The sequence below is a fragment of the Vicugna pacos genome, chromosome 10, assembly GCF_048564905.1.
Source record: "Vicugna pacos chromosome 10, VicPac4, whole genome shotgun sequence".
NCBI classification, from domain to species: Eukaryota; Metazoa; Chordata; class Mammalia; order Artiodactyla; family Camelidae; genus Vicugna; species Vicugna pacos.
In genome coordinates this window covers 73,608,423-73,632,266 of record NC_132996.1, presented here as the reverse complement: position 1 = coordinate 73,632,266, position 23,844 = coordinate 73,608,423, and the positions used below count along the sequence as shown (strand labels likewise).

General features: G+C 65.6%; 1 protein-coding gene across 1 annotated transcript; it reads right to left on the bottom strand.

Moving 5' to 3' along the window:
- Positions 1–954: 954 nt before the first annotated feature.
- On the bottom strand, positions 955–23,615 carry TRPM5 (transient receptor potential cation channel subfamily M member 5). The gene is made up of 27 exons (XM_072970736.1): positions 23,610–23,615; positions 22,825–22,933; positions 22,577–22,721; positions 16,739–16,865; positions 16,127–16,307; positions 15,324–15,490; positions 14,687–14,870; positions 13,419–13,483; positions 13,122–13,313; positions 12,717–12,819; positions 11,324–11,442; positions 10,684–11,007; positions 10,479–10,619; positions 10,271–10,394; positions 9,720–9,865; positions 8,534–8,646; positions 8,217–8,309; positions 7,867–8,125; positions 7,650–7,768; positions 7,330–7,462; positions 7,070–7,244; positions 3,958–4,111; positions 3,250–3,431; positions 2,925–3,057; positions 2,256–2,328; positions 1,850–1,916; positions 955–1,455 (listed from the first exon to the last, which is right to left on the bottom strand). Exons 1-27 carry the CDS (start codon positions 23,613–23,615, stop codon positions 1,349–1,351), a joined length of 3,741 nt encoding a protein of 1,246 aa, XP_072826837.1. The 3' UTR covers positions 955–1,348.
- Positions 23,616–23,844: the final 229 nt, after the last annotated feature.

Genomic DNA, 23,844 nt, shown 5'->3' with positions numbered 1-23,844 from the left:
CGTGGCTGGGGCTTCTGCTCTCCAGCCCACCTGGTCACCTGTTCCCACATTGGAGCCTCTTGAATTAATGTCTGCGGCTCAGAAGGTTTTGAAGTCATACTTGCATTCCTCATCAGCAGAACTTCCCTGCGGGGCTGGGGTGACCCCCACCTCAGTCCTCCAGCACTGGGCTCAGCCGCTGGTGTGTAGCCTGTCCCTCTGATGGGCCTGCAGACCACAGGGCTGGGATCTCAGGGTGTGGATGTAACAGGTCCGAGGAGGCAGAGTGAGCCGGGGCGGGGCGGTGGCTGTCAGGTGTGTGCCCGTTCCCGCTGTGGCTAAGCCCGGCCCTCGGCTTTATCCTGCCTGGGCTGTGTGTCAAGATGACCTGTGTCCTGCGACCACATCACCAGGCCTGCTGAGCTGCTGCGTGCAGGGTAGCGAGGACGATCCCCTCAGGGTGCCGGGCAGGCAGATGGGAACAGGCACAGCTCTCCTATGACTGTGGCGGGACTTAGGGGTCAGCCAGCCTCCCGCTGAACTCCCCGGCCGGCCCTGCCCCTGCTGTCCCTTCCCTAGGACTCGAGGTCCCCAAGGAAGGGAGAGACCGGCCTGGCTTGTCCAGCTAGGTGGAGTGCAGGAGCCCAGACTCCGTCCCCACAGGGTAGGAAAACCCTCCGGCCTCCTGTGCTTTACTGAACTGGGGCCTCCCAGCCGTGCCAGGGAGCACTCTGGCCTCGGGCTGCAGCCAAGGTGTGCGTGTGTTTTCCAGGGTCTATTTAAGATAAAGCAGCTTTGGGTGGCAGTGGAGGCAGGTCCTCTTGGGAGCAGTGGCCGTGGGACAGTCATGCACACTTTGTGTGAGCTGTTGGAGGCGTGTAGGGTGGCCACCGACATGCACAGTGACTGCCCAGCCCTGGATCTTAAAGGACAGAATACTAGCATTTCAGAAAAAGATCAGTCTCTTAGCGGCACCGCGGGTTGGGTGGAGGACAGTGTGGGCCCCCGGGCAGTTCCCCGCCTGGCGAGAGGGGCCCCCGGCAGGTGCTCAGTGAGTGCCTGCTCTCCTGGCCCAGGCCGGCTGCTTCTGGACAGGATCCGGGGCTTCTGCCCACTAGGGAGAGGGCCCGCCACACACCACTGCTCTCCCAGGCCGAGGGACGTCCCGGAAAATGCCAGGCAGGGCCAGGAGCTGTTCCTTCTAACAAGGGCACAAGAGCCATGCCCCACTGGTGGGGGGTGGGGGCTCCACTGGAGGCGGGGGGAGGTTGGCATGTCCATGGGGCCCAGGATGACCAGCTAAGCTCCAGGCCTACCACGGGCCTGGGGCTCTGGGAGAGGTGGGCCGTGTGCTGACAGTCCAAGAGGCTCAGGTATTCAAGTGTGGCCAGCCAGCCTCTGGGTGCTCTCTGCTGCCTGGGCCCCCTCCGTGTTCAGCCGGGGCCTGTGGGCTCCCACCGCCGAAGTTCCGAGGGTCTGGTAGGGAAGGGAGGCCCCTTCTCAGCTTCTGGGTGCCCAGGGGGCAGCCCAGGGAAGAGAGAGGTAGGCTGCTAGGAGGCGAGCGTGCAACGTGGTAGCCCTGGTTGGGGGCAGGACTGGGGAGGCAGCCCAGTAGGGGGCCAGTCAGAGCCCCAGGCGTCGTCAGAGCGGCCACAGCTTCGCACCCCAGCCAAGCTGGTAGGCTTCGTCAGAGGGACACCTGCCCCACCCTGAGAACTTTGGCCAGCCAAGGTCCAGCAGAGCCCTGGGCCCGTCCTTTCCCAGGACAGGAGGGAAGCAGAGGCCTAGAATAAGGCAGGGGACACAGCCCAGTCCCTCGTGCTCCCCTGCCCTCGAGCCCGCCAGGACATCTGGGGACAGATGCACTTACTCCTGTAGGCGCTGCCCCTGGCCAGCACATCCGCCATGGAGGAGAGGAGCACCGTGCAGTAGTTGACCTGGGGGAGGAGAGACCGAGCCCCGCCCTCAGGACAGCGGCGCAGAGACCCCTCCCCGTCCACGCCCCTCCCCTGCCAGGGCCCCTGCTGCCCTCTGGTGGCTGGGCGGCTCCAGTACGGTGTGTGGGGAGTGGACGGGGAGGGGTCTTAAGTTGAGGACTCTCACCCCCCCGAGGCTGGCAGAGTGGCAGGGTCTCCCCATCAGGGAGGGGGAACCAGTACTGAGCCCCCAGCTCCCCCTCCCCGCTTCGCCGCCCCCCCACCCCGCCCCAGCTTGCCTGCTGAGCTGGCGCCAGGCCCCTGCCCGCCACAGGAGGGCGCTCTGGTTTGCCTGCCTACCTGTGACTCCAGACGCTTGACCCGCTTTTCTTGCTCTCTCAGCCCTGCGAGGTGCTTGGCTACTGAGTCCACCCTGTGGCAGAAGCAAGTGGGCAGCAGGCCGCTGGTGGCAGGGGCGTCCCTGTTTGGAGGACCTTCCCGTCCTCCCCCATCCCACTGCCCAGGCCCTTCGGGTGGGTGTGGGGTCACTGAGCCTCTGTGGGTGCCTGAGTTACGGGTGCTCTGGACCAGTGGGGGCGGGGCCTCTGCAGCAGTAGGGGCAGGCAGGCAGGAACCTGGGTCTGCAGGGAGGGCTGGAGAGAGGAGCAAGGGGGCTTTCCAGCCCAGGACCCAAGAGCGGGAGGGACACCACGAGTATTGGCCCGCGTCCCCCAGACCCCAGGCAGGCCAGGCCCCAGAGAGCCCTGAGCGGGGCCGGGAGGCTGCGTGCGGAGCCACGTCCCTGCCCCTGTTGGCCCAGCTCGGATCCTGCGACATGAGAGGGCTTGAAGCTTGAAGTCAGCCTGAGCCCAACAGTGACCCTGACAAAGGTCCCAGTGTCCACCAGCTCCGGGGTGCTGCCCTCAGGAGGCAGGCCCTGCACCAGCTGGCCGGCACCTCCCCGCACCCTGCAGGGCCACCTGCGTCCATTCTGAGCAGCGCCCTGGGCTCCGCGCCCCCGCCGCGCACCTGTGGGCCGTCTTCCGCAGCAGCTCCTCCCAGCTGTCCTTCCTCCGCTTCTCCATCTTGCTCAGGAAGTTCTCCTTCTGAACTGCCTCCCAGGTGACCATCTTCTGGTCCAGGGGCTCCGGCAGGTCCCTCTCTGGGCAGGCCGGGGCAGCCTCAGGGGCAGAGCCCGGGCCGGGTCTCGGGGGCGGGGAGCCGAGGGCCTGGCAGAAGGAGCCCCCCCCCTCCCGCCGCAGCAGGCGCGAGGTGGCGGGCAGAGCCGGCCCAGCTGCGGGGGCCCTCGGGGCCCCGCCCCCGCCCCCGCGCCGCGCCCTGCGCTGGGCCTCACCCAGGCGTGCCCGCTTCTGCTCAGCCTGCTTCCGGGAGACCCTCTTGAGCACCAGGCTCAGGTGGCTCAGGATGATGAAGGGCGGCGCCAGGGCGGGCCGCTCCTGGTACTCCGCAATGAGGTGGTAGCGTTGGAACTTCCAGAACATGTCCGCGTTGCCCTGCACCACCTGGAACGTGTAGCTGCGGACGGCGTGGGCGGCGGTGGGCACCAGCCCCACGTCCCTGCCCGTCTGCGAACCCGCAGGAGCCCCCACCTCCTGTGGCTTCTCTCTGTGGGCTGTGTCTAGAGTGGGGCTCGCTCATCCAGGGTCGTCCACGGCCCCTTCTGCTGCAGCCTTTGCAGACCCGGGCCGACCTCTGGGAGCAGAGGCGGCAGGGAGGAGGGCGGCGGTGGGGCGGGTGCTCGGGAAGGAATCACCCCCCACCATCACCATCACCATCACCACCACGCATGCTCACCCACCTGCCTGCCCTGCACCACTTCCTCGGTACCCTCCCCTCCCTCTGCCTGCACTCCAGGCCCACCCGAAGGGGAGCCAATGTTTTGGGTTGACACCCCACGTCCAGGCCTCTACCGGCACAGGTTTCAGCCCCTCCTGGGGGCCGAGGGGCCAGCAGGTCTGGGCCAGGGGCTGCTGGAACCAAGGGCATTGGTTGCCAGGATCACCAGGCCCCCACGTGGACAGAGCAGGGGCATAGCGGGCACCTGAACATGGCGATGAGCAGGTTCATGAGCAGCACGTTGGTGACCAGCAGGAAGGTGACCAACAGGAGGATGACCAGCCAGTTGGCATAGAGGTTGGGGCAGGAGGGCGAGTCCTCCAGGAGCAGGGGGTGCACGGAGCAGTTCACGCGGGCTTCTAGGTGGGGGGAGCACGAGCTGAGTGCAAGTGCCCTCAGGGGCCCAGAGCTTTGTCCTGGGGTCGAGGCCGCCCCGCGACGGAGGGGCCGGTTGGGTGAACGGATCTTGTGGTTTCCCAGCTGTCCTTAGCACTCAAAGTCCCTGTTGCAGGACACCCCTGTCCCCATGGTCGGCCTGCTGGTGCTGGTCCCACCTCCCCACCTCTGCCGGGCCGAGGTCATGGCCAGGGCTGCAGGCTCTGGAGGCCTGCCTGGAGGATGCCGGTTTCTGCTGGTTGCTTCGTAGGTCACCCCCAACCCCCACCACAAGGCTCTGCTCAAAGCAGGTTTAGGGGTTGCTGGTGGAGTGTCTCCTGCAGGACTTCTCAGGGCCTTTAAAGCACTAATTCCAGCCACAGGACTCAGCTGGGGACAAGTCGGCCCCATTTCCAAAGCGCAGGGAGCTAGACCACCCTCAACGCCTGTTGCCACAGGCACAGTGGACGAGCTGCCCAAAGCATGCTCTGGTTGGGGCGCGGCGGCAGTGAGCGCCTAGGTCTGAGTAACTCACACCGGGCCAGCATCCCTTAGGGCCCCGCGGGTCCCAGCTCTTGCCTCCATCCCTGCAGGGCTCAGGTGGCTCAGCCCTGGACCCCCAGCCACCCCAGGAGCAAGGAGGAAGGTGCAGGTGGAAGCCAGGGTAGGGAGCAGGTGGGATGGGGGATCCGGAGTGCGGGGCGCCTCTCCAGCAGGCAGGGACTTGCGGCCCTGGTCGCTGCCCTCCACTGGCAGAGCATGTGCGTGTGCGTGTGCGTGTGTGTGTGTGTGTGGACCCACGCACACGCCTGCACATTGGACTCCTGCTGTGAGGGCCCCTCCCAGGCTTCGTGCTGTGACTGAGTCCGGGTGGCACGGGGCTGTCATCTCCGTCTCCGCGCGTCCCCACGTCCCCAGGCAGGCCATCCTGAGTGCGTTCCACAAGCACCCCGCCGCCGCCCGCCTGACTCTATGACCTTCCGCTCTCCCTCCAGAGCCCCTCGAGGTGGGCCGGGGCCAGGCCTGGAAGGGTGTTTGTGAAGCAGTAAATCTGTCCGGCTCATGGTAACGAGATCCCTGTGTCTCCCCCGTGACTCTCAAAGGCGCCACCAGGCCCGGCTGGGAAATAAGTTGTCCTTGGGGCCCGGAGCCCAGAGCAGGAGCTCCGCGTGGATGCTCAGCCCCGCTCCCACAGGCTTGTGTGCAGACGGGGGCAGGGTGGCCCCCGGGACCGGGACCAGGACCAGACACAGGCTGGGGGCCTGCCTTCCCCCTCTCCCACCCTGCAGCATGGTGGGCTCACACAGAACAGCCAGGCTGGGGGGTCACCTGAGAGGCCAGCAGGGAAAGGGAACTGCCCGGGACCCTCGGTGAGCTGGCCCCGGCCTGGCCCTGATCACAGACTTTCCACTGTGGGACTTAGCCTGGCAGCCACAGGGGTGCTTCAGGCTCGGACCCCCGGGAGTCTGCACTCCCTCTGTCCTGCCCAGGTGGCCCCAGGCTCCTGGTGACCCTGTGCCACACCAGTGTTCCCCGATACCAGCGACCCCCACACCCCTGCCTGGTCCTGAGGGTGCTTGCCTCACTCCCCTCCTCCTGGGGACGCGGGCAGTGTAGGGGTCACGGCACATTTCCCAGCAGGGGCCATATGGTGAGGGTGGGAGGCGCTGGAGGGCAGGCAGGTTCTGGTTAAATTAATAGACTGGAAAACTGAGAACTGATGCCCGTGGATAAGCAAACACTGAACACGGCACGGGGGTGGAGGGGGTGGTGCTAAGAAAACAGCCGAGGAAATGGGCCTGCAGAACAGCCAACCCAATTAGGAGGCAATTTCCGTGACCGCACGGCCCCCTCCCCATCCGGCTGGCCTGTTTGCTTCAGTCACGTCCTCATCCCGTTGGCAAATATTTACCAGGTCGTGGGCGCTGACCTGACCCCATTAACTGCAGTGGCCTCGGTCAGGCCTCAGCGACAGCGTGCCCGTGATCGCCCCGTGGGCCCCAGAGGCCTCAGTCTGACACCAGCCCTGGTGAATGATTCCTCCAGCCCAGCTCCCCACCCCAGGAGGGCCCCATGGGGCCGCTGGCCCAGGCCTCACACTGGGCCCTGGCTGCTGGCTCACCTTCCTTGAGGGCTGGTCCCCTCTCCTCCTCACTGAACCCCAGCAGCTCAGGGCCTGCACAGGTGTCCCACACCCACCCCAGGTCTCCCCGAGTCCCCACCACTGAGCCACTCTGCCTTCCACACTGTGCTGACTTGTCGTGGGAAGTTCTCCGAGCTGCCACCAGCCCCAGCCCCGAGCAGGGGCCGCCCTGCAGACACTCACACCCTCAGACAGGCCACATATACCCCTGTTGGGTGGGTCCCCCCAAAAAACAAGGATGCCACCAGGAGCGGCCTCCCAGCTGAGTGACCTTTCCTGCAGGCAGGTCCGGGGCCGGGTGTGGGGCCAGTGAGTACACAGGGGAGGCAGGGAGCCCTGCTGCCCAGCAGGGGGCCAGCCAGAGAAGCCCAGACCCCAGGGGTGGACTGGCATGGCCCCCTCTGCGTCCGTAGTGCCAACCTGTCCCTCCACCTGGCGAAGCCTGTCCCCGGCCTCCCTGCCAGGCTGCCCTCTCCGTCGGCCGCCTCTCCCCTCCTGGTATCTCAGGCTCCAGCCTGGGGCCCAAGGTTGGGGCCTCCACAACTGACACACGCCAGCCTGGAGCTGTACCCTGGCTGGCCCTGGCCCCGGGCAGGTGCATGGGCCTCAGGGACATCCCTGCTCTCAGCTAGCACCAAGCTGGGATCTCACATGACTCCCAAAGGCCCCTCTCAGGGGCCACATGTCCAGGGCCTTAGGAACTTCCATAGACTGGCCTCGGTTCACTACACCTGGGGTGGGGGTCCTACTGCAAAGAGGCACAGAGGAGCCCCTGGCCCAGCGCCCAGCGCGTGCTGACCGTCGATCTCATCCAGTGGGATCTGTCCGAAGATCTGCAGGTATGGCCGGTAGAGCACGCGGCGGAAGATCCACTCGAGGCGGCTGTCGTGGGGGTGCAGAAGTGCCTGGGTGGTCACGCCGTAGGCCACCAGCCACACGCTCAGGAAGAAGAGGAAGAAAAAGACGTCCTTCATCTCCACGGGGGTGTTGGGGGGAGAGAAGCATCAGCAGCCGCCTGGCTGGAGGGCCGTGATGCCCCCAGCCCTGGGCGGGGCTCACCATCCGCTCCACGATGATGATCTTGGGGCCCAGCTGCTTGTGGATGGCGAAGATGTGGATGAGCCGGAGCGTGAACACCATGAAGTCGATGGCGAGGACGGTGCGGCCAGCCTCGAACACCAAGGGCAGCATCCTGGGGGTGGGGGACGGCAGGCCGGACGGCTACAGGGGCCAGAGGGGTAAGGGGGCCCCCTCCCAGGACACACAGCCCCGGGGGCCGGGGACACGTGGGATTTCTGAGGCCAGAGTGAGTCCATCCTGAAGGCGGCCCTGCCCCCAGCCCCCCGGGTGGCCCCCCAAGGCCTCTGGGCCCCACACACCTGCAGGTGACACCGACGATGAACAGGAAGATGGCCGCCATGTCACACTTGTTCCAGTTGTCCTCCACGTAGAGCGTGAACTTCTTCAGCAGGTGCGTGTCCTCGTCAGTGAAGAAGCCCTGGTGGGGGCGGGATGGTCCTTGCTGGGGACACCCCCACCCAGACCAGGCCGTGAGCGGCAGAGGGTAGGGCTCGGCGGGCCGGGCCCACCACGCACCTGCCGGATCTCCTCCAGCACCAGCGTGAAGACCCAGAAGTACAGGGCGACCTCGGGCCCTGACGGCCCCTGGGGAGGCGGCCTGAAGTCCACCAGCAGCACGTGGGCAAACAGGAAGAGGAAGGCGAAGTACATGGCCACGTTGCCCAGAAACACGGTCACGGGCGCTCCCCAGAACTTCCGCCAGCGCGTGAGCAGGAAGGCCGCCTGGGGGCCTCGGCCGCTCCGCATCCTCGGCGCCTCAGCCAGCTCCTCCACCCTGCGCCACGGAGGGGGCCATGGCCAGGGGTGAGGTGGGCAGCCCGGGCCCCCGGAGCCTCGCCTCTGCCCACCGTCCTCTGGGCCCTCACCGGCTGCCTGGGCGGCAGAGCAGGCTCTTCTCCGTGTCCAGGCTGTCCAGCTCCTGCAGGTCCTCCAGTCCTGTCCTGAGGGGGGCCTCCTCACTGGGAGCACAGGGGACCCTCAGGGCCATGGGAAGGGCACCCAAAGGCATGCACTTGGTCCGAGTGCCCGGCCAGCAAAGGCAGTGCTGGACACACTGAGAAGGGACACAGGTGGAGGTGGGCATAGGGCCACAGGGATGCTGGACTCAGGGAACCCGGACATGCCGCCACCAGCACCACCATGCCCAGGGCCCCCAGTGGCTCTGGCAAGCCGGCTGACGGACCTGAAGGTGATGAGGTTGGTGTAGACGAGGGCCGGGCAGAGGAAGGTGCCCAGCAGCCGCAGGACGGGCGTGCCAGAGGCCATGTCCCCCCACCAGATCTTGGTCAGGAAGGCCTGAAATAAAGGCAGGGCTGTGGGCCCCCCATCTCCACACCTTCACCCCACTGTGTACCAGGCCTGCCTGGCAAGCTTCGGCCAAAGCATCCCCCCCCGGCCCCGCCTCCCATAGCCCCGCAGCCTCCATCCCAGTGGGGAATAACGTTCCATGGGGGGACACCAGGCTCGGGGGCCGGGATGGGGAAGGGCATAGCTGAGGACGTGGCGTTTCTGCTGAGACCAGAGGTGGAGAAAGGGGCAAGTGGGAAGAGTGGCCGGCAGAGGGAGCTGGGTGGGTGCCTTCCCGGAATGCAGCAGCCCCTCCCGGGCCCCCACCCTACACAGCCGAGATGCGGGCAGCGAAGCGGGACAGCTGCCGGCCAGGGGAGGGAGTGAGGGAGGTCATCTGGGCACCTCCTGTCTGCCTGTCACCGAGCAAGACCTTACGGGGCCTTCCCGGAACAGACCTCCTCCCCCGTGTCCTCCACCTGCCTCTTGTTTGTGGAAAACTTTAGCCTCCTAGGCCTCCCCCACGGTCCAAAGAGTAAAGTTAATCAGAGCAGTGAGAAAATGCAGAAAGGAAAACAGTCAAGCAAGACACAATTATAATAGCTCAGCCATTAAACAAAGTCAAGGACCTATAATTCCTCCTCAGGGGCTACAGATACTATTCTGAGCCACGTCCTTGGAGCTGTTTTGCAGATAGAGAACCCCCACCAGGTGGAAAAAGTTAACTGTGTGCTGCTCACCAACACGTAGACCCCAGACCAGTTGGAACCAGAAGGTTGGTGATGTTGACCCCTGATTCCCTCTCCACCAGCCAATCAGAAGAAGGTCCACGGGCTGAGCATGCACCCCACGACCCCCACCCACACTCTGTCTTCAGCCTTCGGGATGGGGGGTTTGGGCCCTTCAAACACTAGCTTCCCTGACTCCTTGCTTGGCACCCGCAGTCAACGCTGAGCATTCCTTCACCATAACCCAGGGTCAGTACACTGGCTTCACTGTGCACGGGCAAGTGGACCCCAGTTTGGCTCGGTGACGTGCCACCTGCCTCTCCCCCACCAGCCCTCCCCGAGGCGGTCGCTCACCTGCACGCCATCGTGGGCGAAGAAGGCCTTGGTGTCGGCCTCGGCGGCCAGGTGCAGGCAGGTGGTCCTGCTCCAGCCGCGGTTCCGGCGCACCAGCAGGGCGAAGGCGCGCTCCTCGCTGCTGCCGTAGCACTCGGAGAACAGGTCTGCCGAGGGCGCGCCGCTGCCACGGTGCCAACACCCGGCCCCGCCCGCCCCCCCCCCCGCCGCCTCGGGCCGGGCGCTTGCCCTGTGCCCACCTCCCAGGGGGCTGGGGAGGCTGGGGAGGGGCCAGCCGGGCCTGCGTGCCACGTGGAGGCTGGCCGTCCCTGCCTGGCCTTCCCCGCCAGGGCTGTGGGCGCCTCCCTCTCCCCAAGGGTCCCTGCCCGGCCGCAGGGCCCAGTGCGTGCCTGAGGCCTGGAGCTGCAAAGCCATCACCCGGGCCTGTCAGCCCCTCTGTTAGGCGTTTTGGGCCCACCTCCTCCCCTGGCCGGAGCCCACGGGCCCAGCGGAGCGCAAGGCCACCCACACCCCCGCCGCATCAGCCAGCCTGTCCGCTGCCGGTGGCTCACCCAGGGCCAGCTGCTCGTACTTGGCCTCGCGCTGGGTGCTGCCCGCCTCGGCCTCTGTCTCCAGGTGGGACATCTCTTTGAGGATCTTGCAGGCGGCCAGGGCGGCTGCCACCCCTTCCTGGCCCTGGGAGACGGGGTCTGAGGAGGCCGGCCCGCCTCCCCACCCTTCCCTGGGGACGACCCAGGACCCCTCTGGACAGCCGCTCACCATGGCCCAGAAGTAGGTGGCCATCTCATGGCGACTCAGCAGCACGGCCCACAGGAACAGGTCCCTCCAGGGGTTCTCGCTTCTCTGGTTCAGGTCCAGCAGCCACTTCTGGCCCATGGGCCGCCTGGCTGGGGCCCTCTCCTGGAGGACAAGGACGTCAGCCTGCAGCGGGGGTCCCCGCCTGCCCCCCAACGGCCTCACTCACCGCCTGGTAGAGCCCGCGGCAGGCGTCGTGCAGGAAGTCCTTGAGCACGCGGGACACCTCGTGCAGGGAGAAGGCGGGTGTCCCGGTGGGCAGCTCCCGGGCCTGCTGGGAGCCCAGGCCGGCCAGCGTCAGCCGGCCCTCCTCGTGCTTGCGCTGCAGCAGGTCGAAGAGCAGGCTCTTGGGGGGAACAGAGCGGTAGAGCTGCTCCAGGCGCCCGTAGGTCAGGAAGTCGGCCACGTCGGCGCCGTTGTCTACGAAGAGGCGCACGAACTCGGGCTTGTTGCTCACCAGCGCGTCCATCAGCACCTCCTCCAGGTCACGGGACTGGGCCACACCGGGGGGAGAGTGAGAGGGAGCCGGGGAGCGGGGTGGCCACCAGGAGGGCCGGCACAGACCCCCAGCTCCTGGGGGCACAGCCTGTCCCTCTCGGCTGGGCCCAGCCCACCTCCCACAGTAGTTCAGCACATCCCGCCTTGGGGAGCCAATGAGTGAGGTCGCCTCCAGTAGGTGCCCTGGCCTCCCCTGACCCCCACGGCCCAGCTGGGCCAGAATGGACCTGGCCAGTGGCCCTCAGGACACCACCTGCCCCCAGACCCTCGACACAGCCCCTGCCCAGTGCTGGCCAGAGTCAGGCCACCACCTTCCACTCCACGTCCCCATTGAAGATCTCGTTCTTGGCGATGTCCACGTGGTCCCAGGCCATGGCCAGCTTCAGCTCATCCAGATAATCCTGTGCCTCCTGGCTGTGACTCTTACAGGCTGCAGGCAGAGCAGATGGAGGGCATGAGGGTGAAGCCAGGAGCCAACCGAGCCGGTGGGCACCAGGTCCCTTGAGGTGCGTCTCCTAGACGCATGGCAGCTGGAACGGTGGCCTCGTTCGCACCTCTGGGTGATGGCAGGAGGCACAAGACATCACAAGACCCCTGGGGCCGATGCTGGGAGCATCAGGACCCCAGTGGGGCCCCAGGGATGAGCAGAGTAGGGGCGGGAGAAGGCGGCCTGTCTGGAGGAGCCCTGCCCTCAAGTGTGTCCCTCTTCCTGCCTGGGCCTGTGTCCGTGGCCAGCAACCAGCCCCTGAGTAAGTGTCTGTGTCCAGTAAGAAGCACATTGAGAGCTGTAATGGCGAAGACTCTGGAAAATATATATGATTTTCATTTCACTATGTATATGTGTATGTACACGTGTAACTGAATCGCTTTGCTGGACACCTGAAACTAACATTGTAGGTTGACTACCCTTCAATAAAAAACGAGAATTATTTAAAAAAAGAAAAAGAAGCACATCGATTGACAGCCAAAAAGTGGGGACAAGCCAAGTGCCCATCAACAGGGAAAGAGGGAGACAAAAGGTGGGCTATACTCAGCCTTAAAAAGCAGCGAGGCCCTGACCCAGGCGACAAGCGAGATGACCGCAAAACCTCGTGCTCAGCAAGGGAAGTCAGACCCCAAGGCCACGTCGTGCGTGGTCCCATGCATAGGGAGTGCCCTGACTAGCCAAATCCATAGAGACAGGCAGTAGTTCAGCAGTTGCCCGGGGCTGGGGGACGTGGGGAGAGACTAACGGGGGTCTGCGGGGTGATGGACATGCTCTGGAGTCAGTGGTAAAGGCTTCACACCCTTGTGAAAATACTAAACCCACTGAACGGAACGCTCTAAGTAGTCTTCAAAACTGTGACAAAATGTATCTAATGTAAAACGTGCCAAATACAGACTGTCTCACGGATTTGCATGTCATCCTTGCATGGAGGCCTTGGTGGTCTCTGTGTTGCCCCAGTTTTGTTGCATGTGACGCTAAGACCAGCACTGACTGTACACACACATTCACACACACACACGCGCACACACAGAGCAGAGTGTGGCCGTCCCAGCTGTCCCGGCCACTGTCAGCCCCCGAGTGGTGGCCCTGCCCCAGGTGCAGGCCCCTGGGAGGCCCAGGCCCAGGCTGGGGCAGGGTGTGGGAGCCGCCCTTTACCGGGCACAAAGCCCTGGGCTTGGGGTGAGGGCCTCCCAGCGGGCCAGCTGCCAGGCCCTCACCTTTCACCAGGGCCTTGAGGATGACAGTGTCCAGCTCCTCGGAGCCCTCCTGCTCGAAGTCGTGCACGGTCAGCAGGTGCGGGTGGGAGGTGATGTTCTGCAGCTGGGGACACAGGACAAAGGCCCTGAAGAGGCCCCCGCAGGGCGTGTGGCATGTGATGCTGTGTCCCCCCGTGAGAAGGCAAGCCCGCCTCCCTGTCCACCCGCGCCCGCTGGGCCCGGGGCAGCCCCATCCACAGACTGGGGCTCCGCTCCGAGGGGCCTCCACTCTGCGAGGGCCTGAGCAGGCGGGGGTGAGCCTGGGGGCTTGCTGCAAGAGGGGCTGGGCACAGAGGTGGCACTGCAGGGAGCAGGGACGAGGGCCTCGACCCCCCTAACTGCAGTCTCCGTCCGGGCGGCTCATACCAGCTCTGTCCAGCGCACGACGTCCTCCCAGGAGAAGTGCTCACTTGGGAACTTCTCTTTAAACTGCTTCTCAGCTACCTGGGGCACCAGGAGGTGGGGCTGGTTCATCAGGGCAGCGAGCACGTCAGCGATGCCCCCTGAGCCCGCCAGGATCAGCCACGGGGCAGCCTGCTCCACAGCCCTGGAAATCCTCTGAGGCGGGTGGGGAGGAAGGGCCGACCCTGAGCAGCTCCAGGCATGGTCCCTGTCCCGGAGGGGCAGGCCCTCAGGGGGCCCCCACCCGCCGCCTGGCCCTACCTCCAGGGTGCTGGGGTCACCGTTGACCAGCAGACAGAGGACGGGGATCTCAATGCTGCTGGTGCCTGCGGATGGAGATGAGGGAGGTCCACCCAGGTGCTCGGCAGGCCGAGCGGAGACCCTGGGATCCAACCTGGGCGGTGACTCCTCCCCTGCCCTGAGCCTCAGACCAACATCCTGTCACGCTTCTGGGCAAATTCCAGCTAGAGGCTTTTTCTAGTGAAGTGTGGGCTCCAGGCTGCCCCATCGCCAGGGACAGAGACCCCAGCCCCACACCCCACCATCTGATATGGGCACTTTGTGGCTATTTAAATGGGAAGGTAACGTAAGTGATGTTGGCCATTTGGTCCCTGGCCACACCAACCACTGGCTGAGTGCCCGGCATCTCTCCCCATCAGGACAGAGAGCTCTGCTGACAGCACCGCCAGGTCATCGGAGACCCATGGAGCACATCGAGGATGCAAAGGAGGGTCACTGGTCAGTTTCTTTCCCAAGCAAACCGGAAATGAGACTTCAGATGTGAAGCCCCCCAGAGAAGCCTGGACCTGCCCAGCCTGCAGTGTGGGCGGAGCTGGGCAAATGGCCCAGGGAGGACCCGGGGCAGGCGGGACCGCCCCACCCCGGAAGGCGCCTCCAAAGGCACCTCCTGCTTGAGTGCTGAGGCCAGGCAGGGTGCGCAGGTCACGGAAACGCATCTGTGTGGCTTTGGTTGTGTTTTCATTTTTAAAGAACCCCAAGCTGACAAATCGTTCATATTGTTTATAAACATCATAAGCAATTAGATATCTTGTTTATAAATATTAGTTGTGCTCCAGTCCAAGGGCAAGTCCAGCTTTCAAGCCGGCCACTGGTCACAGTGGTGCCCATTCCTCGGGCAACACTGCCCCCTGGTGGCTCATACCTCATGGCTGGTGGCAGGAAACAGGCCTCTTACAACTTGCAAAGCTATCTCATCTTCCCAAAGCCCGGGACCACACCCAGAGCCTCTGGGTAGGGGAGCCCCACTGGACACAGACCTGCAACCCTTCTGCCTCCTGACGGAAACGTCACCACCTGGCAGGGCTACTCCCCCCAGATGCGCCCCCATTGCCCTGGCCGCAGCTCCCCACCCCAGGCCCCCAAATGGCCCAGGTCTCAACACTCTAGCAGCCTCAGTGCCTTCAGCCTGGAATGCCCTTCCCTGGCCGCCCTGGAGGTCCTTCCAGCCCTGCCCACACACGTGCCGCCGTGCTCCCCGGCGGCCTCCCGGGCAGCCGGCAGGGCCTCACCCCCGTGCCAGGTCCTTTGCTCCGAGATGTGCCTCTCCAGCCTTAGCCGCAGCTCCGTGGGCCCGTCGCCTTTCCCAGGGGGCCCCGGCTCCACCAGGATGAAGTAGGCGTGGTTGTTGTCCAGGGAGCAGAGGGGGCCCTGGCCGCCACCTTCGTCCATGGGGTAGTGGACCAGGCTGTCCTCCTGGGTCCCCCAGACGCACTGTGAGACCTGGGCCCCCTCCTCCAGACAGAGGGAGGGCTGGGCAGCTGGCGCCAGGGGCCCAGGGGCAGGTGCAGGGAGGAGACCCTCCAGACAGAGCCCAGGGCTCCTCTCACGGGGCTGCCTGGGCCTCCTCTGGACTGGCCTTAGGCCTCTCCCCAAGGTGAGAGCAGAGGCCACTTGTCCAGGGTCGGTGGCCAAGCTGGGCATTTGGGCACTGATCCTGTGTGGAGTCCTTGGAGCCCAAGTCCCCCATCCCAGGTCTGCGCTGGCTGGGAGCCTGACAGCCCCTCCTGAAGCTGTGATGCTGGGTGATGCTGCCACCTGCTGGCCGTGTGCTGGGCGCTGGGCACTGGGCTCCAGGCTCCGCCTCCTCCCCCTGCTCTCCCTCCTCCTCCTCTTCCCCTCCCCCTCGCCCCTCTTCTGGGCACTAACCTGGGCATCGTCCAGAACCCGACGGTGCAGCACACGGCCCAGCGAGGCAATGCCGATGGCCACCACGCGAGACTTGGTGGACGTGCTGGCCAGTGAGTGGTCGCGCACAGCCTGCCCAACGTGCCGCGCGAGGCCCACGCGGAGCGCGCTGGTCAGGATCCAGGCACCTGGGGGCATGGGGGCTCACTGTGCCTGCAGTCCCAGGTCCTGCCCGGCTGCCGCCCAGGACCCCGCCTGCCGGCAGGGCGTCTGCTGAGAGATGGCTCGCCAGGGGCCATCTGGACAGAACAGGCCATGATTCTGTCCAGTCCCCCTGCTGGATCAGGACCCAGTCCAGGTCCAAATCATAGAGCCCTCAGCCCAGTCTGGGTCATCAGTCTTTTGTTCTTTCGCACCATCATTTCTGCGGGCGGAGGGCTCTGAAGCCCCACATCCCTGGCTGGCTTTTCTGAAGGCCCAGCTGGCCTGAAGACAGAGCCCAGTAACTTGACTCTGGCCCCGGTGACTAGTGGGCCAGATTGATCCCACCATAGAGGCCCATGTGGGCAGCGGGGTATAGAAATTGTCACTGCCCCGGGTGTCTGGCTGAGGCTGGCGGGCCCCACAAGGAGAGGGGCCAGGCACAGTGTGGTCGGGTCCTCCTGGGGGAGGCTCTGGGCCTGGGGGACCCTCAGCCCCTCTGCTGTATCCCCAGGAGCTGCTCCCACTGCCAGCCACGGAGGGAGGGCAACCATGGGGACCATAGCCAAAGGACGGCACGGGTTTGGGGGCCGCGGGGGCCCTGGCCTGCAGCTGGGCCCCACCTGTGCTCTGAGCCGCCTTCACCAGCCCCTTCCTCAGGACATCCCGCAGCCAGGACTTCACGGTGAAAGGCCGCTCCTCGCCCACCAGCGACACAACCAGGTTGGGGGCCGGCAGATGCCACTCAGCCAGCAGGAGGTCAAAGAGCACCGAGGGCGCCACGCCGCTAGGCACCTTCACAAACTGCAGGGCAGGGTGACCAGCGGTCTCAGGGCGGGGTTGGGGGCAGGCACAGTGAACTGATCACAGGGGACCTTGGTAAGAGAGGCCCTGGGCACCAGGCGATGGGGACGAGCCGCAGCCGGAGGTCCTGTCTTGCCCGGCTATGTGACCCGAGCATTCCCACCCCAGTCTGGGCCTCGTATCCCATGTTCTGGACCCGCTGTACATGAGGGTAGGAGGCAGGGGCCAGAGGGAGCTGCCAGCTCCAAAATCCTGCCCACCTGGGGGCTCTGAACAGGCCCGTCAGAGAGAGCGCGGCCCGGGGAGAGCAGGCACCAGTGCTCAAGGTGCAGGGGAGGAAATGGGGCTCAGGGGTTTCGTGAGCACGTGGCGGCCGGTTACCAGGGTGCGGGGCCGAGCCTCAGCGGGGCCAGGGAGGGGCAGCCTCTTACCTTGCCTCGCTTCTTCCCAGACCCTCCGAATTCGATCTCACCCCGGCACAGACCTGGCCCTTGCCTGTCTCCAGGATCCCCGGCACTGCCAGGACAAATGTCCCCAGCACCTTGCATGGGGTCCACTCTGCAGGGACAGAGTCCTCTCCTGAGGGCGCGAGAGGCCAGCCCTGCCTCCCTTCCTGCCCCTCGCCCCAGCCACCGTGCTGGCGGAGATGTGCCCTCCAAGAAGCCGGCCCGCCTGCGGCCCCACCCCTGCGGCTCCGTCTCTGCCGTCTGTCTGCTTGGCCCTCTTCAAGCTCCTGTTTAGTTGCCGGAGCTTCTTCAGCCCTGGGGTGGGGGACGGACGACGCATCGCGGCCCCTCTGCCTGACCCCTGAGCCCGCTACTCACCCCTCCCCGGGCACCACGAACGGGGCATTCCCAGCGCCACTTCTGCGAAGGCTTTGGCAGGAGGGGTCCTGGAAAACCCAAGAGCCCTGGTGGAGGTCTCGCAGCCCACCCGCCCCAGGACAGGGACGGGGACCCTGGGTGGGCCTAGTGCCTGGGCAGAGAGGGGCAGACAGGGGAGAAGGGGAGGCCGGGGTACAGGTGCAGGGGAACCGGGGGGTCGAGGCGGCTCCGAACGGGAGGGCTCTTCCCCTCCCTGCATGCTCGCCGCCTCCAGGGACCTTCCTACTGAGCTCCCGCCTCACCCCAGCCTAGCGCCGCCCGCATGCCCGGGGTGATGGCACGTTCGCCCCACTCCACATGTCAGAGACTTGAGGGCTGGGGTCCCAGGACTGGCCCATGTGACAAGGAGCGGGGTCCCACCAGCCTGCCCAAGCCCCCCAGCGCCTCCCGGACCCACTGCTGGCGGCTGCCAGCCATCTGGCTCCTGCCCCCGCCCCCCAGAACCCGGCACCCACACGGGGAGCAAAGTTCCCCTGAGAGCCTCAGGAGACCCGCGAGGCCCACCCTGTGACGCTGTCTCCCCGCCACCCGGTCCATCAGGCTGTCGGCCGCTCCCCCTTGGACGGAGGAATTTCCCGTCTTCTCCCCGGGCAGCCCCCCCGCCCGCCCCCCGGGAGGCGCCTGGCGGGCGGGGCCCTTCCTGAGGGGAGAGTGAGTCCGCTCGTGTCCCTGCGGCTGGGCCGGCCGCTGTCTCCTAGAGACAGACACCCGTGTACACAGGAGGGGTCGGCGGGAGGTGGGCAGGGCACCTGCAGGCACAACAGGGTCCTCCCACTGGGTCCCCCAAAATGACGTGGCCAAGTCCTAAGTCCTGGTATCTGCGAACCTGCCTTTTGTGGGAATGAGCTCTCTATGGATGTGATGGAGTGAAGATGAGGCCATTAGGATGGGCCCTGATCCAATGACCCAGGGGTCCTCAGAAGAAGAGGGAAGAAACCGTGTGAAGACGGGGGCAGAGTGGGGAGGCGGAGACGAGCCGGGACGCCTGGGCCCCGAAGCTGGAAGAGGCAGGAAGCAGCCTCCCTCAGAGCCTCTGGAGGGCGCGCGGCCCTGTGACTCCTTGACGCCAGACTTCTGGCCTCCAGAGCAGGGAGGGCATCCATTCCTGTTGTTCGAAGCCACTTGTTCTAAGCCCCAGGACACCCACATACAGCCCGTCTTCCCCCCAACACTCAAGCCTTGCCCCCAGACACCAGCCTCCAGTATGAAAAACCAGTCACCACCAGCTTGGAAAGGCTTCATTCAGATCCCGCCCCCTGCACTCCCTGCTCTGGGGGTGGGGGCAGCGGCAGGATTTGCATCCCGCCCCACCCCCAGGTCTGTGCCTGACACCCTGGGTACCAAGAGCCTCTGAGGCCTGGCCCTGCCCAGGTACGGGGGTGGGTCGGGGGACCTGCAGGTGACCACACAGCCCAGGGCAGCTGGACCTGGCCTGGGCTCGGGCCTCTGCAAACGCTCGCCCCTCCCCTCTGCCGCGCGCTGGGCTGATAACGGTGTGAGTGTCCAGGGACCGCGGTAACAACCAACCAGCCACTGGATGTCTAAAACCACAGGAATTCATCTCCCATGGTTCTGAGGCCAGGAACCCCCAGTCACGGTTTCGCAGGTCGCACTCCCTCCTGAGGGCCCAGGGCAGGGTCCTTCCTGCCTCTTCCAGCTTCGGGTCCCCAGGCAACCTGCGCTGTGTCTCCACCACCCCACTCTCCGCCTCTGTCTTCACGTCCCCTGTCCAAATGTCCCTCTCCTTATAAGGACACCATCACTGGATTAGGGGCTCATCCTCTCCCACTGTGACCTCATCTTAGCTAACTGCTTCTGCAAAGACCCTACTTCCAAGTAAGGCCACGTTCCAAGGTTCTGGGTGGATGTGAATTTGGGGGTGGTGGCAGTGGCCCTCACTCCTTGCAGGGCCCCGTCAGCCCCACAGTGAGATGTGCCCCTTGCCCAGGGTATGCGTCGGGTGTGGGCTTTGGAGGCCTGGAGGACACGGACGTGCTCAGGCTTGCTCTGCTGGGGTGGGTGGCCCACGCCGCCTGTTTCCTCACTGACCGGGCAGGGGGCCCTCAGCGGGAGGGGCCACAACCACCCCCCTATCCCATGTCCTGAAGCCCCGGGCCCCTGGTTTCCCACCCCAGGGAGCCCGGGGGGCATTTGGGTGCCATGCCGAGTGCCGGGGTGGCCCTGTGCCAGACACCAGGCAAATGGGGCCACAAGCGGGTAGGACATGCAAACGGCGGGATTTGCATGAACAGGTGTCCGCGTCCCTCGGTGCCTGTGGCTGGAGGAGGTGGGGGCCTGAGCAGCCGGCTGTCCTCCGTAGCCCCCGCTGGCACCCTACCCCATGGCTCCTGGCAGGGAGAACGGAGGCGGCGTCTCCAGCCTCAGCCCCAAAGACACGGGGGGTTTCCTCGGGGGGCAGATGGCCACCCTAGTCCGAGGTCACCAAGGAAACAGCCCCAGTGCAGGTGTTGCTGGGCAGCCAGTCCCTGGGGGTCCCAGCCCAGCCTCTCCCTGGGCCGTGTGACTTGGGTGAGCCCCTCGGACTCTCAGCCCCCATCCTGCTCCCTGCGATGTGGGAGATGACAGTGACGAGGAACAGGCACCCGAGGGGCCAGGCTCAGCAGGCCAGCGGTCAGGCCTGCAGCCCCCCTGCCTCCAGGGAGGACAGGCTCCCCTGGTCCGGCCCCCAGGACCATGGGGCCATGCAGCCTGCCCAGACCCACCCCAGCCCTGGCTTCCCAAAAGCCCCTGCCTCACCCAGAGGGACCATCCCTCTGTGGCCCCAGGAAGGCAGGGCTCTCTCCACGATCCAGAGGAAACTGAGGCAGGGGCGGGAATGTGGCCCAGGGAGGGGTGCCTGGCCGGGGGCTGGCGGCTGGGGCACCTACCTGCTTGCTTTCTCCCTGGGGACCCGACATGCGGCTGCTGGCCAAGGAGCTGGGTGGAGGTGCCCACAGCCTGGCACCTGCCAGCCAGCTCTCCCGCCCTTCTCCCCGCCTACCACGTCTGGCACCTGAGCAGCCAATGCCGTGACCAGCACTGGGCACCACCTGGTCTCAGCCCGGCTAGGCCCAGAGGCCCACAGCCCTCCCCCGGCATGGGGGCCCAGTGGCCTCTTTGGCACAACTGGCAGCCCGGTGTCGAGGGCACTCCTTCCGTGGGCTGCACCTGGGGGCGCCCGCGTCGCTCCCCGGCGTGTCTCACCTTCCCAGCGAGCCTGGGTTTGCCCCTCCAGCAAGTGGGGACGGCTGACCCCCGTGTGCGGCCCCCTCCCCTCCCAGGGCCCCACAGAGCTGAGAGGTGTAGGCCCCCGGGGTGTGCCGTCCTGGAAGGGTGGTCCGGCTACACTGGCCGTCAGGCTGTCAGCACTGCAGGTTCTGCTCGGACACTGTCCCTTCCACCGGGGGCAGGACAGGGCGGCACAGGGCTGGGGCGGCACAGGGCCCTGGCTCCCATGCTGCAGGCCCTCCGGTTTCCTAACTCTATTGGAACAATGAGGGTCTGCAGCCCGGCTCCTGAGGGCTTGTGGCAACAGACAAAGAGAGCCGAGCCTGGGTGACACGTCTGTGCACCTCTCCCCAGAGACCCTGGGCCCTCCCAGGGGCCCCTCATCCCCTGGGTTCGGGGGCGGGTGGGGGCCCCGCACAGGCCAGACAGCCCGGGAGCCCTAGTGGCCGCTGCAGTCTGGCCCACCAGCCACCAGAGGGCGCCCCAGGACCACAGGCAGAGTCAGGGCTGGTGGAGGTGGTCCAGCCAGCAGAGGCCAGCTTTGCCCCTGGACACCAGGGCTCCATCAGGGGCTAGGTGTGACCTGTGGCCTTGCCTGGAGCCCACCCCGGGAGGAGCGGGGCTGTTGGAGGGCGCCTCAGAAAAGACTGGATTTCAGGTAAGCAGGGCTCCGGAACAGGGCCCCCGCAAGGCCTGGGCGCCTGAGAGCCGGTGGACCAGACTCTGAGGGGAAGGGGCCAGGCTTGGGGTTCCCGGGCAGAGGGTCAGACCCAGCCCTGGCAAGGGGGTGGCACTGGGCCCCACATCCACGCTGAAAGACAGCCTGGGCTCACCCCCGCCCTGCTGGCCTGGGGCCTGGCCCTGCTGTGGGTCCTGGCAGAGTCAAGAGTGTGAGGGGAGTGAGGGTCTCCCCAGACCCTCTGAGCCTGGGAGGCAGGAGGCACAGGGCCTTTGCCCTCTTCCCAGTGTCTACTCCAGTCCTGCCCTCTGCCTCTGCCTCCGGGATGCTCTTCTCCAGCCACCCCCAGCCTAGGACCCTCCCTGCCTACAACCCTCAATGGCTCCCAATTACTCCAACAATAAAACCCAGTCAGCAGGCCACAGCCCTGCCCTGCCTCGCCTGTTGCCTACCTCTCCAGTACCTGCTTCTCTCTTCCCACGTTAGCCGGTGTCATTTTCCAGCGAGCCTCACCTTCGGAAGTGACCTTTCACTCACTTGTCTGCTTCCTGCCTGGGACTGTCAACTCCTGCACGCTCACAGAACCAAAGCTGTTGGGTGAACAGACGAGGAAGTGAGTGAGTGGCTAGGACGAGGGGTGTGGGTCTGTGATTCCGTGAGCCGCCGAGGGCAGAGCCACGGGACCCGCAGGCTGCAGCCCCACGTGGGCTCAGCTCAGCCTGGGGCACTGCTACCCGGCGGGGAGGGAGGCCCCCGGGTGCCACCTGAGCCCCCTAACACTGTCGGGGGACATCTGAGGCCTGCATACCTGCTTTGCTTTTAGCCACCTCCATCCCCTTTGTTACAGTTGGCTCAGGGGCTGGAACCTCCCGGGACGGGACTGAGTTCATGTGACACTTCCTTTGGGGAAGAGGCCATGCCAGGCAGAGCGAGAGCTCAGCCCCCAGGCCTCTGTCCCTGCGACGGCAGATCCCTCTCGGAAGCAGGCTGGCCACAGAGACCCTCTGTCTCCTGCCCCAGCGGAGGCCTGGGAAGGGGGAGGGGGTGTTGAGGGCGTCTCCAACACACACTGCACTGCAGCTGGAGGCTCTGCCCCCAGCTGTGCTGGGTGCTACGGGGCTTCATTTGTAGGCAGGCCTCAGGCCTCTGGGCTCCCTCTGCTCTTTGTCTCCCCTCCCGGAGTCTCCCTGCCAGCCTGGGGACCTCCTCTGACGCAGCGCCTCCCTCGGGTCTGTGAGAGGTCTGGACCCAGCCCCTCGGCCAGGCAGGGCACTGCCCTGGTCCTTGGGAGAGATGCTACCCCTGGCCACTCCTGACTGGAGAAGGCAGGACAGGCTCTGAAGGATGGGGCCACCTGCCGCCACCCCTGGGCTGAGCTGAGCCTCCCTGATGGAGGCCGTGAGCCTGCTGGGCCACCCCATTTGAGGTCACCCACGCTGAGCAGCCCAGACTCACCCCAACCCTGGTGACCTCCCCACACTCCCAGGTCCTCCTGGAGCCCCACCCATGGTACTGGCAGCGCCTTCTTCCCATGAGGGCGCCCATGGTTCTGAATCTGCGCCTCGTGGGTCCTCGATCCCACAGCCACGGCCAGTGTCCTCTCCCCGAAATGACCATCAGGATCTTCTCAGCCCAGGATCCTGCATCTGGCAGGCGAATCCTCGTCTGTGGCCTCCAGCCCCAGAAGCAGGACTGGGAAGGGGGGCACAGAGGGCATCGGCGGTACCCCTGGCCTGGGCGCTGTGCAGCATGGCCTCTGGCCCCCCGGCCACAGGCAGCATCTGAAGCCGGCCAGTCCTTCCGTCAAGCCGGGAGGGGGTGTTGGCCTGCCACAGCTGCAGGGACAGAGGCCAGAGAGGCCAACCAGGGGCTGGGCCAGGACTCAGGCGATCTTGTCCCTGGGGTTTTCCGGAGCTCCAGGAAGGAGCTGTCCCCCAGCTTGCTCCCCTCGGTGCTCAGTGGTAAGTGCATACCTGCCGGGGAACAGAGCAGCCACCACCCTGACCACAGGCAGCAGGCGTCGGAGCGCTGCGCGGGCTGGCGGGTCCCCGCTGGGGCAGTGGGCCCTCCCTGAGCCCCTTCACAGCTGGAGTCCAGGTCCCCATGGGAAGTGGGGACGATGATCAGATCGCCCTGTTGGGCTTGCAGGGGCCAGGAGAGCACTAAGAGCAGAGCTGGCCTTAGAGCTGACAGGGCCGCACTGCCCCAGGGCTTCCGGAGAGCGTCCGTGCAAGGAGCAGCAGGGGGGTGTGTGTGTGAGTGTGCTAGAGTGGGCACAGTGTGTGCACGTGTGTGGCCCTGCATGTGGACACACTGTGTGTGTGTGGACACACAGGCTCCTGTCCCCAGGGACACCAGCCTGTGGGCATCAGGTCAGAGGGACCCCAGCCCCCTCAGTCCTCAGCCGCCCCTCTGTCCTCTTCTTCTTGGCCCCTGAGGAGGCCGAGATACCGAAGCCCCCTCCCTGGGGGTCTGCAGGAGGAAATAGGTGCTTCAGGCTCATTAAATTACCGGCATCACCCCGTTCTCCCATGTCCACCCCGCTATGCCGCCCCAACCATGCTGTCACCCACAGACAACGAATAAAGACGTAAGCAAGAAGCAGATGCAAAAAGGGAAGTTATTAAAATGGCTGTGGGGAAAGTAAAGCCAGGCAGAACCTGGGTTGATGGCTGGGCGGACGGACGGATGGATGGTTGGGGGATTTTACTTTATTTTGCTTTCTTATTGAAGTGTACAGTCGGTT